The sequence below is a fragment of the Gracilinanus agilis genome, chromosome 6, assembly GCF_016433145.1.
Source record: "Gracilinanus agilis isolate LMUSP501 chromosome 6, AgileGrace, whole genome shotgun sequence".
NCBI lineage: Eukaryota > Metazoa > Chordata > Mammalia > Didelphimorphia > Didelphidae > Gracilinanus > Gracilinanus agilis.
In genome coordinates this window covers 152557320-152571787 of record NC_058135.1, presented here as the reverse complement: position 1 = coordinate 152571787, position 14468 = coordinate 152557320, and the positions used below count along the sequence as shown (strand labels likewise).

The 14468-nt window shown below is 32.3% G+C and overlaps 1 protein-coding gene across 1 annotated transcript in view; it reads right to left on the bottom strand.

Annotated features, from left to right (window-relative positions):
* TECRL (trans-2,3-enoyl-CoA reductase like) overlaps positions 1–14468 on the bottom strand; it is a 147514-nt gene that overhangs the window by 97143 nt on the left and 35903 nt on the right. The window contains exon 2 of the mRNA XM_044681041.1: positions 1245–1296. Within this exon, the coding sequence (XP_044536976.1) occupies positions 1245–1296 (52 nt within the window). The remainder of the gene's footprint in view (positions 1–1244; positions 1297–14468) is intronic.

The following is a 14468-nucleotide window of genomic DNA, read 5'->3' as shown; positions in this document are numbered from 1 at the left end:
TGAGAAATGAAATAACCATTGGCTTTTAATGGCTTCTCCTGGTTATCAGTGCTACAAATGACACATTTTTCATCTTTCTAACGCTACATTAAAGCACCCTAACATTCGATAAAATTAGACACACTAACCATTATCAAACTAAACCTAACCCATAAAAATATACTGTTACTTCACATATTTTTCACCAAAATCTTATTTTTATTCAATCTTAAGAGGCCTATTTCATCATAATATTTTACAAATTGTTGCATATTTTTTTCATTTTCTTTTTTTTTTACACCATGATATCAAATGTTTGGCACTATCTCAAAGTTAGTGGCCCCAAATTCTGCAGGTCCTAGGACAATTGGATGGAGCTGATGGGTAGTGAGGGAAAAATATCCTTTGGTGAAGACAACCACCAACCAAGTGAAAAGCCAAAGCCCTGAACTGACTAGACAGGAGATATTCTCTAGGAAGAGATTTGAGGCTAAGGTAAAAGAGAATTGGGACTATTCATCAATCCTGCAAGTTGCTTCATGTTCTAAAAAAGTTTAAGTATTAAACTCTTAGGAAAGTTTAATAATAGCTATAGATTATTAATGAATCCTATTTTAAAGTTGTTTCACTTCTATGCATTTATGAGTCTTTTATTAGAATTTCTTTTCTTTATATGAAAAAATGTCCTACATTTGATTTATATTGCATACTGTGAACCTTTTTACTTCCTTCTCCTTTTTTGGTGAGATTTTAGTCCTACCCCAAATTTTAAATGAATGATACTGATAGTAGTGTTATTATAGGTAGAAATTTAGGGAAAATCCAACACCTTTCATCAGACCAGATTTCTACTATAATGAACCTTTTTCATGGTCCTTGCCTAATCCAGAAGAAAAGGATCCCTCAAAGACTGAGAATGAGGGTGAAATGACTCAGAAGCTAGGGCATCAGGACAGTTATATTTGTTAGATATTCAAAATATATAATTATATATTATGTCAAGAAATATATTTTATAAATAATGTAAAATCTTTTTTTTAGATTTTTAGAATATCTATTTATAAGGTCAAGAAGACTAATCCATCAAAATATACATTTTACATCTCATGCATATTGCATTAAAATAGTCAAGCTAGTAAGGATAGAAATAGAAATAATAATTATAAATTTAATAAATATAACAAAAATTATTAAACAGTTATCTATCAGGATAAAAAAGAGATGATTTGCTTTCCAAATAAGTAAACACACAAACAAAAACTTACATGTTTTATTAAATTTTTGTTTAACGTCACGGAGTGTAGATGTTGGAGACACCTAAAAGTTTGGAAAAAGAGGAAAAAATAGTTTTAGTAAATTGTTTTGATATTTGCTGGTTTGTACATGAATGACTGTTATTTTAGTGACTTCAAAACGAGGACAACATTAGTGTTTCATAGTGCTTGAAGGGATCTAGGCAGAGACATGATAAAATAACCACTTCCCCCTAATTCAAGACCATATTAGATGAAAGCATAATGCCTTCTTTAGAATTTAGCATTTCTCTCAATCTCACTATTATTTAGTATAAATTGCTTACTATATTCTGACCTCTTGATGTCGTTTTATACATTTCATCTACATGCAAAGTTCCAATTATGACTTATTTTTAAGATGTACAAGGCAAAAGGCAGATCTGAATATTAGCCAATGCTACAAATAGAACTGACTGTGCAGAAGTATAGTGACTATAGATGAATAGGAGTGTATTCCCATAAATTGCTGTGTGATTAGGGGCAAGTTATCCAGATAATCATATTCCCTGTCTATTCTATATGGTGTGTATAATAAGTGTCAAGTAGATATGTCCAAAAGGAAATATCTATTACTAATATAATATTGGATTTTAGTTCCTTGGAAGAAGGATGATGCAATCAGTCATTATTATAAAGCCTATTTTCAATATAGTTTCTCTTGAGCTTAGATGAATATGATGTGTTTGTTTGTTTACTAAAGCCCTTTTATTCATAGAAAGTGAATAAGAGAACAGATTAGATACAGCATAAAATAGGTTACATGTATTTGAGTTTTAACCTACTTTAACTTTTACCAAAGTTACTACTTTGTAAAGTAAAAGTTTTACTACTTTTATCTTTAAAAATAGATTGCACCATAATCTTTTATTTCTACAGAATAATTTGGATGAAGGAAATATGTTTCATTCAGCAGCTTTTACCTAGTATCTCTGAGATATATAGATTAGCTGATGAATGGTTAATGAGAAGAATTTGAAGTGATGAATTAGGTGAAAACAATAGGGAACCCCCATTAGCATATTTTTCTAGAAATGTCACATTGAATCAATAACTCATAAATCATTGACCATTTAAAATGTTCTAAAACTAGATACTATTTTTCCTATGAAAATAAAATTGGGTTAAAATGAGGATATTCTTGTGAAAGTTTAATGTGTTTATATTAACTAATATAATTGTAAATATCTCAGAGGGCAATTTAGGGGGTTTTAGGGGAGAGGGAAAGAACATGAAGTATGTAACTAGGAGAAAATATTCAAAATAAAAAAATTTAAAAAAGAAATAATTAAAGCCCCAGAAAAAAAAAAACAAACCATAGCAAGTTGAGTATAGCAAATTTAAAACTCTGCCAACAGACTATACTACTTATTTTAACTTATTTGTTAAGAAATGTGAATTATATAGTATAGAGTGGAATTTTTAACTATTTCTAATTTTCCCTCTATTTTTAGGAAAGACTTGAGTTGAAATGTAAAAATCTTAGCAAGGAGAGAGAAATGAAATATTGAACTAATATTTAAGTCTTCAAAGAGAAAAAAATTCTAAGAATTATTCCAAAGAATGATATTAATTCATAAACCTAGGTCCAACAGTTTTAAAATAATTTGTGGATAAAAGTGAACTCTTTGGGGCATTTCACTAAAGATTTCCCTTTTGAAGTCGCCAATAAATAGCTATCCTTTATTATTTCTGAATAGTTTTGATAAACTGAAGGGAAATCCTAAGTGCCTGGTATCTAAATCTGAAAATTTCTCCTAGAAAACAACTTCCCAGACTATCAGAACAGAATGATTGACAGTTCCTCAATTGAACTTGTAATACACACACACACACACACACACACACACACACACACACACACACACACATCCCTATCCATACACAAAAATACACCCCTCTGGTTTTATAGGATTCATTGCTTCTTTAAAATAGCAGATACTAACCCAAGAAAATCTAGGATGTCTTTGATTTTTCAATCATATTTTCCTTAAAACTACTTGTGGTCCATTATTTTTACCCTTTGATACATTTTTAGCCATTTTTGAATTACTAGAGATGATTTGAAAGATGAACTTGGATAAACAGAATAATTTTTACATTGTTCTAATAGCATTTCTAAACATTACTCTACTTCTCCCTCCCAGCTCCATACACAAATCATAAAACCAGAAAATCATGGAAATGAGAGGAAACATGGATTCCAGTCCACTTAAGTCATCTAATTTAAAATATCTATTGATGTGTACAGTTGTGATATGGGGGGAAAGGATGGCACAGCAAAATTGAAATCATTTCTAATTTGAGTAGTGAATCTCATGTTAATAGATGATGTGTAGAATTGTCAAAATAAGTAGGTCATCAACAGTTTGGAAGGGGAGGTAATTCTGAAGCTATTTGAGAGAAAGAAGTGATTACTCTCCATTTTCGTCCCTGCAACATTTTACCAATGATACGGATGATCTTTGTCATACCCTGCTTTGTGCTGCAATATAGGTGTCTCCATCACTTCTCTCTTCTTGGAGACTAACCTCACAAAGGACAATGTCCATGTCCTGTATCCCTTTGCATCTCTTATGTCCAGCATCTAGTGCTGTGACCTAAACACAGTGGAGTTCAGTAACTATTTGTTGACTCACTGACAGCACTGAAGAGATCCTGAAACTTGGGCCATCCTTGTTCCCCATCCAGACACTTAAAACGTTTGACATTTAAATGTACTCACTGCGCCTCTTCCTAATGCTTGCTTTATGTCAAAGCGTGTCACCTCACTGAAGCCAGAGTGTGTCATTCCTTTTAGCCCTGGCTGTCAGCTCTAGGGAATGCCTGACATTTACAGCCGTGGATCAGAAGGGCATGGGAAGTTTTCACCTCCAAATGAGAGCATAATCACCTAGATCTGATTGGACTTGGATTTGGCTCAATGGAGGAGTCTATCCTGGGTTTCCAATTGAGTTATTCTGTTTTTAGTGCATGACATCCTTCTGTCTCTTAGACATCTGTGCTTAATGAAGCATGATCCTGTCCCACAATTATAAAGATCTCCACTAGAATCCAGGAAAGTTTAGCAGTGTTAATTAACAAGTATATGTGTGGATACATAGATATCTGTGTTTACATATAGATATGTGTATATATATATATGCATATGTATGTCTGTCTATATACTCTTTTTAAAGCATATATATTTATTTTATATCTAATAGAATCTGGAACATAATATATTAATTATTTATTTTATACCTAATATAATATGGGACATAATATATTATATATTTGCTTTATATATAATATATTATGAAACAATATATATTTATTTTATATCTAATATAATATGGGACATAATATTATATATTTATTTTATAGCTGCTCTAACATGGAACATATTATATATTTATTTTATACCTAATATAATATGAAACAATATATTATATATTTATCTTATATCTAATATAGTATGGAACATAATATATACAATTTGTTAGAAATGTGTAATAAATTATGATAAATACGCTTATCCAAGAGAAACAAAATCTCACATTNCTGCCCTCCTTAATTTGTTAATATATGCACTCAAGGATATAAATTTAGCAGGGCTCTTTTTGAGCTTTGCTTTGGTAAAGCATGGCAGTTGTGGGTCTCTGACTCTGCTCTGCTCACTTGGCTGAAGGAATTCCTTTCTCTCTCAGTTTTGTTAATATTAAATCTTTTAAATTAAAATATCAGGAGTATTCATTCAATTTTATTCTCACATGTTTTTGGCAGCCATGAAGGGACAAGTATTACAGACATGAGTAATAGCCGGAGAAGAAACATAGATAAGACAATTTGAAAGTCTTTGTGATTGGCAAGATAGTGATACTTTCCACAATTAAAGGAAAATTAATAAGAGGGGAAGGTTTAAGGGTAAAATAAAATTAATTGTGTTTTGGACATATTGAATTGAGATGCCTGTGAGACATACAAACATAGCATATATGTAATATGTGTGTATATATGGAAATTACTTTCATGGAAATGATAATTATATCCATTGAGGCTGTTAAGAAATCCAACTAAATATAGATAAAGGAGGGAAGAAGACTTAGTCCAGTGTCTACTAGAAGATTCATGGTTTGTGCTCGTGACCTAAATAAAGGTAAAAGCCTTTCCCAGATTCATGCATCTAGAATATGTCAGAGATAGAATGAAAACCTAGGTCTTCCTGGTTCTGTCAAACCACATAATACCACTTAATAAGAGATATGGAGTTTTGTGATGAGGGAGATTTGAGTCAATAATGACTCTGAGATTTGGAAATATGATTGGAGTGCTGGTGATATACTGGCAAAAATAGAGAAGTTAGGAAGAATAGGCTTAAGGTGAAAGATAGTTTTGTGTTTTTTTGTGATTAGTTTGATATAACTGAAGGCCATCCAGCTGAATATATCAGTCTATAAGGAATTATGTAACAATATATGTATTTTTAAACCAGTAATGACAAAAATTAAGGAGAAATGAATCTCTGCTGGTAGTATATTGACTTAGAAAACCAAAAAAGATAATATTGTCTATATTGTGTTGTTTTTTAATTTATTTGGTCAAACATTTCAAAATTCTTTTAAAAAAACTCTTATCTTCCATCTTAGAATCAATTCTAAGTACTTGTTCCAAGGCAGAAGAGTGGTAAGGGCTAGGCAATTGGGGTAAAGTGATTTGGCCCAGGTTCACACAGGTAGGGCATGTCCAGAGCCAATTTTGAGCCGAGGACCTCCCATCTCTATGCTTGATTCTTTGTCTACTGAGGCAACACAATTATATTTTAATCTTGTTCCAGTCACAATGGGGAGTTTTTACTGTGTAATAATGTGTTTGACACCTTTGGGTCAATTAGGAATACTTACCCTAGAGAAGAAAAAGAAATGATAGCTGGAATCAAATATTTTAAGGGCTACCAGATGGAAGACATATTGCACTGATGTGCTTTGTTAGTCCCAAAGGGTAATGACCAATGGTTAAAAGTTGCAGAGAGGAAAATGTAGGTTTGATCTAAGGAAAAACTCCATAAAATTGTAAATGTACAAAAGAAAAATGTGTTTTTCTTATGACTGATTTTCTTTGATTTTCTTCACTGGAGGTCTTTAGCAAAATCTAGATGATTGTTTCTTTGGTTTGTGGTAGAAAACATTCTTGTTCAGAGCTATATGGTACAATGAATATTAATGAATGAATTAAATGACTTTTTTTGGATCTTTTTAATTCCAAAACTCTCTATGCTTTTGAAAAAGAGTGACTTTTCATCTTTTATTATAAAAAAATAAATATGCTTGGCTCTAAAACTATAATTATCTCTTTCTGTCTCTGTCCCTCTATCTCTTTCTCCATTCAGTTACTGAATAGTTTTATTATATATGCAAAATCAACTTTCAATTTGTTCATTAAGCTGATCAGGGATTAGGCCATAAGCACAAAGCTCTACACAAGAGGTACAAGTAAGAAAAGAACATTCTAGAAGACTACTAGGGAAACAAAGACACCTTCTAACAGAGCTCCAGGTGATTGGGTAAAGACTCAGATGAGATAGTTTTTAAAAAGCAGTAAAAATATCAGAGATTGAGGTGAAAGGAGAGTTAAGAGGCACAAACTAGTCCGATACTTGGAATTGCCCATTTTTAAATATAGGAATAGACTTCTAATCAGGTGAGTAGTACTTGCTAGCTCTGGGACTTTCCAAACCATAGAATTTATTTGAGCAGAATATTATTGAATTCCATCCCAGCAAATTTAGCTTTGTTCCCCAGAGCTTTCTTGATTCTGAGAATCTGATTATCCAGGAAACCCTTCCTTATCACTGGGTTTTGGGATGTGACCCCAGGTGGACTGAAAAATGCTGCGAAAAAAAAATTTTTACTCTTCTTTCATACTCCAGAAGAAGTCTGATTTTTTTTTCCTTTTTCTTTTAAGGGGTATTTACAGTATCTTAATTGTAAAATTTGAGTTAAGTATTTGGTAACAGACTATATAGCTTCTGCAAAAGTCCAGTTTATTTTCTTATGCTGACTTGTGATATATTGAAACTACTTGGGGAAAGTTACACTGTGAAAAGGATACCTGTTCTTGACCAGAAAACCTCAGACATGGCTCCAAGAAGCTGTATGGGGGGGATGAACCAGCCTGAGTGTACCCAACAGTCCTCGATCCTGTCAGAGAAGTAGGGGGGTCTCTGCCCCAGCTATGTGAAGACTTCCTCTGGCAAGAAGGGCAGGTGAGAACAATTTGTTCCAACAGCCATGAGGATGGAGGAAGCAGGTGTTGTGGAGTGCTAAGAACTTAGTGAAACGTTCAAGAAGCCGTGGTCATTCTCTGCATCCAGAGCCACAACCAGTTCTCTTGACTTCTGTCTTGGCACTGGACTTTAATGACTTTTTTAGAGAGAGTGAGGGGGATGATGTTGTCCCACTGTGCCACAATTAAATCCAACTTAAGCAAAAGTCAAAAGACATCACCTGGGGATGCCATTTTAGTCCTTTTTGAGTACAAAAGACAACAACCAACACAGATCCTCAAGTGCATCGGGTATGACGTGTCTGCTGTGGTGGTTAGGACATTTTTAAGTCCAACCCATATTTCCCTATCAGATGAATTCCAACACAAGAGCCTCCATGCCAGTTTCAACCGTATCAGTAAAGTGAGTCTTAATATTATTCTTTAGAAGCTTCAGAGCTTCTTTATTCTCCAGAATATCAGAAGCAAAGCCATTCTCATCCTTTACTTCAGCTTCATCCTGTTCATATTTCTGCTTACTAATGGTCCTCAGGTTGTGGTAGAACAGCTTCCATATGTGTGACATATTTGAAGTATGATGCTACAACAGAGAGGATCGTGAAATATTACATCGCCAACTTCTTGCCAGCATGGAAGCCACTGCTGATCACATTGAAAGATGTCCTTTTCTTTATTTTTACCAGAAAGTCTTTCTTTATTGTTTTCTGAAAGATCAGCAATGTGGCAGTAGTGAGGGACATTTTTTCAGAAGTTCTGAACTTATTAAATGTCTCAGACACTCTAAATATGGCATTTGCAAACTTCTCAGTGTCATCTGTGTCGAACATCAATTTGCCAATATTCCCCTCCTTCGCAACACTCTTTCTTGCTAATCAGGGCTGGGAAAATAGTTTTATTGATGTGTGCAACATCTTTTGGGACATTTATCCTCATGTAGATTATCTTATCTTTGTCTTGAAGCTCCAAGGTACACAAATGCCCTTAGAACAGTGATGGGCAAACTATGGCCCATGGGCCAGATGCAGACCCCTGAAATGTTCTATCGGGATTGCCACATTATTCCTAATCAGATGAGCATTTCCTTTCCTTTGGTCCCCCTTTAAAAAGTTTGCCCATCACTAGCTTAGAAGCATCACTAAGTACAGCTTCTCATAAGAAACCTTTTGCAAGTGCAGAGATACCTTCAATGATGAAGTTTCCATGAGAATAAAAGATCAGTATTGCACAAATTTTGAAAATAAACATGCTGAGGTTTTGATAGGGGCTTTCTGCAAAGGACTCAGAAAAAGGAGTCTGAAGAGGTTGCCATTATGGAGAGTATTAAATCTTGTGTAATTCTACACTTTTTAAGGAGTTCAGCTTTTGATGAAGAGATCGTCTTGGAAGGTTACTTCATGTGTGTAATTAGATTTCTAGATATTAACTTACCATCTTTGGATTTTTGACCCTTTTAGGTGATATTTAAATCATGATTACATAGGTCAGAAGTAAATGTGACAGTAGGAAAGAATTGCTTTTCCTAACTAGCTAGAAGCTTTAAACCTAAATCGTGGCATATCACCTCCATTCTACACTAATAAGAAAATATGTTTCAAAATAGTCTTGCTTCTGTGACATTGCTCTATTCATTTAAAGCAATATTTTCAGCTATTTCCCCAGGACCTCCTTCAAAATTAACAGATGTCTTGAGAGTGCTGTTTATCCTGCTCCCAGAAATTACAATTATGGAGTAAGGAAGAACAATACGCACTTGAAAAGCATTTGACAAAGAAATTGCAAGATATAAACCAGTAATTATCAGTAAACTTCCTGAAGATGTATTTGTGTACCAGGAAGGAGACAGAGAAAGAAAAAAAAGTGGAAATGGAGATAAAAATGATGTCAAAATCTCAAGGATCAGAAAGGGATGGCTATAAACAGTGCCAGGTCCTAGGTAATTTCCACATCTATCTTCAGAGAATCAGAAGTATTAGCTCCGACAATACTGCAGCAATACAAGAACTGATCTTCATTCCCCAGGAAAAGAAAAACTATTCATGGTGAACTAATTTTTTCCATGTTGGTCAGGGAATGGAGTGTGCTCATTTATCAAATATTCTGTTAATAAAAATGGCATTCGATTTTCATATAACCTTACTTTGAGAACAAAAGGCTTTTGTGAAAATAAACATCACCATAATTATATCTAGTACAAAAATTGCAGCAGACATAATTTTAAAAGATTTTTTTTGTGTGATTCAAAATGCCCTTGAAGTTCTGGTTATCATTAATAACAGTGATTTGTATTATACCAAAGATTTGAAGCCTATTATTATTTCTCATATATTGTTATATTACATGGAATTCTATACATAAATGCAAGGAAGGCACTTTATAAGATATATAATTAGATATAATAATAATAAAAATATAATAACTGGTCCTCAAATAGTTTATAATTAATTAGAGAATAATATCATGTATATAGATAATTCTAAAAGAGATTATAAGTGTAATAAGATCTACTGTGACTTATGAAAATTTCAAAAAGAAACAGATTAGATTTCTCTAAAGGCATCATGGAAAATTTCCCAACTAACTTGTCATTCGAGGTAGACCTTGAATAATTTCAATAAGCAGATATAGTGCTGGTAAGGGAGAAATAAAAATTTATTTTTTGTATTGCATATTATTCTTTATATTAGTAAAGCATTTCAGATAATTTTTAAAAGTTGAGGTGAAAAAAGTCATAAAACTCAGCAGTTATGGCTTATTATTTCATCCTTCAGCAAAGAAAAAATATACTTCTTATATATACATATAAACTAGAGGTGTAATGATTTGTGTGTTTGTAAGTAAAATTTCTCTAATAAATCTCAGAATCATGATTCTTATAACTAATACAGTTCCTTTCCTTTCTATTTTAAAGACATGCTTTGTATTGTGGAACTAAAAGAAGAAGAAAACTTATTAATTTTCTAATTGGGTAGTTAAGAATTTGGAAATTTAGAGTAACAAATGATTTTATTAGTTGCATATATTCATTCCTGGTTGCTAATACTTATTAATCATTAAATTATTTTTTGAATAAATTTTCATTCCTAAAAGTTAAGCATATGATACTCATTTCCCAAATGCAGATCACGTTTTCTCCAAGTATTAATAAATGATATTCATTGGGTTCTGTGGTTGAAAATTCCACCAGTTGCTGGCTGTACTTTTGGTGATAAGACTTTGTCTTTAGTTAGATTGGTGATAAGACTTTGCACCCAGCTGAGTGGTGACAGATGTATAATCTGTAATTAGGCCCACATTTAAAGCCTTTATAGCTTGGTAGACCTCCCAGAATTTGTGCTACACCTGTTACAGCCTTTGTGACCCCCTAGTCTTCTTGATGCCATAATAAAACACCAGATTAAGACTTGAGAAGATGGTACATAAATCCTATACAGGAATAAGCATTTAAAGAACCGAACTATAAATGAGATCATCATTTAATTTCTTCTTTTGGCATATATGGCAAGGTATTTACTATTTACTGAAAACACAGATAATTTAATGTCCTAAAGTTTAATGATGAATTCAGTATATATATTTATATTTGTGTGTATATATGTATCACTAAAATGTTTTTTGGTTGTAGTTAATTAATTAATGGTCTCGACACACATCTTTCTAATTCTAAATCCCAGACACTATTTTCTTAGCAACAAATTACCAAATGAATTAATGAAAACATGGAGATATAGTCATGAAATAGCTGTCATGGGTGTTGAACTTTATTCCTGGGTAGGATGATCATTCAAGTGTGAGAAAATTGTGTGTTATTTGCTGGTAGTTTTATATATTATTATGTTGATGAAGCAAGTTAAAATGAGCACAAAGAATTATTTAGAAGAGAAGAAAATTTTATGTTGGAATACATTAGTAGCTCTGTTTATGCCATCAAAGTGGATACCTCAGACACAATGATAGAGATACCAGTACAAACTGTCTTTCATACTACTTAATTCTTTTCCATATCATTTTATTCAGGTTGGGGACCACTGTAATACTGGAGCTATCCATTTATCTTTCCTTAAAAGTAGCTGATTAAGTGACTTCCTTTTGTAGTCATGTATTTCATTGATGATATTCTTAAGCCCCAGTTCCTGAAAGTTGTGACAGAAGAACATATGTTCTAGCAAATGTTTCTATCATACTAGAAAGGTAATGTCTGATTTTTGAGATACAATCTTTAAAATAAGTGGGTTTGACTATATGGTCTTTGAAATCCTTTCTAGCTCTATATCTGCTATCCAAAGAAAAACATAAAGAAGCTCATCAAATAGGCTGTCCACTAGAGGATGAGTATTTTTATTTGCTTTGTTTTATTTTTGCATTGTATGACATTAAGAAAAAATACAACTGCCCCTCATTTCTATGGTGCTTCCTTACACAGTGGAAATAACAGAAAAAAATGGTGAGGAGATCAGAAGTTGATACTGCTAACACCATTTTTAGACCAACACCTATTGTTATTCAACATGTGAAATCCATTTTCAAGGACCAATGGATTTACAAGAACTGAATTATAAATTTTGAAATTCTAAGTGTACATTTTTTAAAAAAAGAAAGCAAATGGAGTTTGTTCTTTAATAAAAGGATTTTTTTAAAAAAAAAAGAATAGATTATCATCAAGTAATCTTTACAGCTATGTTTAGCATATTATTACTATTATTTAATTTAAACCCTTACCTTCTGCCTTAGAATCCAAAATAAATATTGGTACTAAGGCAGAAGAGTGGTAGAGACTAGGCAATTGGAGTTAAGTGACATGTCCCAGGTCTCACAGCTGGGACATGTCTGAGGACAGATTCAAACCAAGGAACTTCCATTTCCAGCCTTGGGTTTCTATACACTGAGCCATCTACCTGCCCCTTTGTATATTAATTCTTAAATAAAATGAAAGAGAGAGGGTTAAAATATAAAGTAGCTAATTTTGATTATTTGGGATTTAAAAAGTTTTACATGGATGTAGCCATGATAAGAAGGTTAAATGAGCTGGGAAGTAATCATTTCTTACTAGCAAATGTCTCTGAAAAGGTTCTGATATCAAATGTCTCTAAGCATCTAATAAAAATTTATAATATTAACCATTCAACTGTAGGAAAATGATCAAAGGATATGAACAAATGGATCTCAAAAGAACAATTTCATGCTATGGCAACTACTTGAAAGGATGCTCACATGTACTCAAAAAAAGAGAATTGTTAATCCAGAGAACTCTGAGATTTCACCTCCTAACCCACAAATACACAAAAATGACAAAATATGATAATAAGCAATGCTGGATGAGTTGTTGAAAAATAAGCACACAAGCATACTAGTGTTAGAGCTCTGAATTGATTCAAACATTATGAATTCCAAACATCTTTGAAATATTAATGAAAGTTACTTTGGTTAAGAGATTTTCTTAAGGGACATAAGCCCCGGTGGTGTTAATGACAATGAGGATCTATACACACCAAAATAATTGTAATAGATCTTTTTCTGTAGGGAAAAAACTAGGAAAAAAGTAAGTGCCCTTCAGCTGGGAAAAAAGCTAAACAAGTTTTGATACATTAATGTGATGCAACATTATTGTGCTTTAGGAAATATTGAATATGACATGTTACTAAATATACTATTTGAATGTATACAAACACATATATTTGTGTGACCTGCATATATATTTAATTGTAGAAGTTTAGAAAACTAGAAACCAAGTAGTAAAACAACTTTTTTGTTTACATATGATTTAATTTTACAACTCTTTAATGTCTGTCTTTCATTTACCAGAATATTTTCAAAAACCATTAATGCCTATATTAAGCAATTTTAGTTAGTATTTTGAACACAGAGTTGATTGATTTTCAATTCCCCCTTGTGACAATAGCAAGCATTTGTAACATCCATGAAAGTGAATAAATTTCTCAAATTGCTACTCTCCATTTTGTACAGACTATTTAGTCTGTATTTGATCTGGGTTATTTTTTAAATTTTTAAATAGGCAAAGAATTCTACCAGAAAATTGTTGAAAAGGTTTTAAATGAAATTAGTGATTTAAAAATAATTTTAGCAGAATTCTCCAGAGACTAAAAATAGAAAAAATAAATTGTAGAAAATTTTTTAAAAAGAGGCTCCATCAGATATTATTTTCCTACTAATCTCTGAACCTTGTTCTTATCACTTGACCTATTTATCTTTAACAAGACCTAGAAGCAGACTCAGGAGAAATAGAAGAGTTCAGTAAAAGTAATAATAAACTTCATGTTCCAAGTGAAGGTGAATACAAGAGGAAGATAATAAAAGAAATATCACATATTTCTTTATTTTTTTCTGTCTTGGGGAACTGAAGACAAAACTCGGGTACCAAAAAAAGTAATGATTTCATGGAGAGCTAAACTGGGGGTTTTCTTGTCAAAGATTCTGGAGTACATTTTAACTGCACTGTATATTAAGATGAACAAACAGAGCTCATCAAAGATCAAGATAATAGTAAATGCAAATGTATGGATTTGACGTCATCGGATTGGCAGGGCAGAAAAAGGGTTAGTTCATGTTTCACTACCAGATAATGTCCTTTAGAAAAGAGAAAGTTAATTATCTTACGTTAAATTATTGGTATGGTGACTACCTTTCACAGAAGCTTTTTAAACATTTTATGGAAATGTCATTTAATCAGGTTTGTTTTTTAGATCTCCATAATATTTTTAAACATAATAAAAGTTTTAATAGTTGGTAGTAAACTGCTAATCATACTATATTACTTTCATTAATGGGCAGCATTCTAAGCTATGTCAAATGCTTTTTTAATTCTCTATAAACATATGATTAATTTCTCCAAATTAAGATTTTTTAAGTCTGGGATATAACTAAGTCCTATGAAAATATTGTTGCCAATAAACAGCTACTAAAATAATGGAGCCTGCA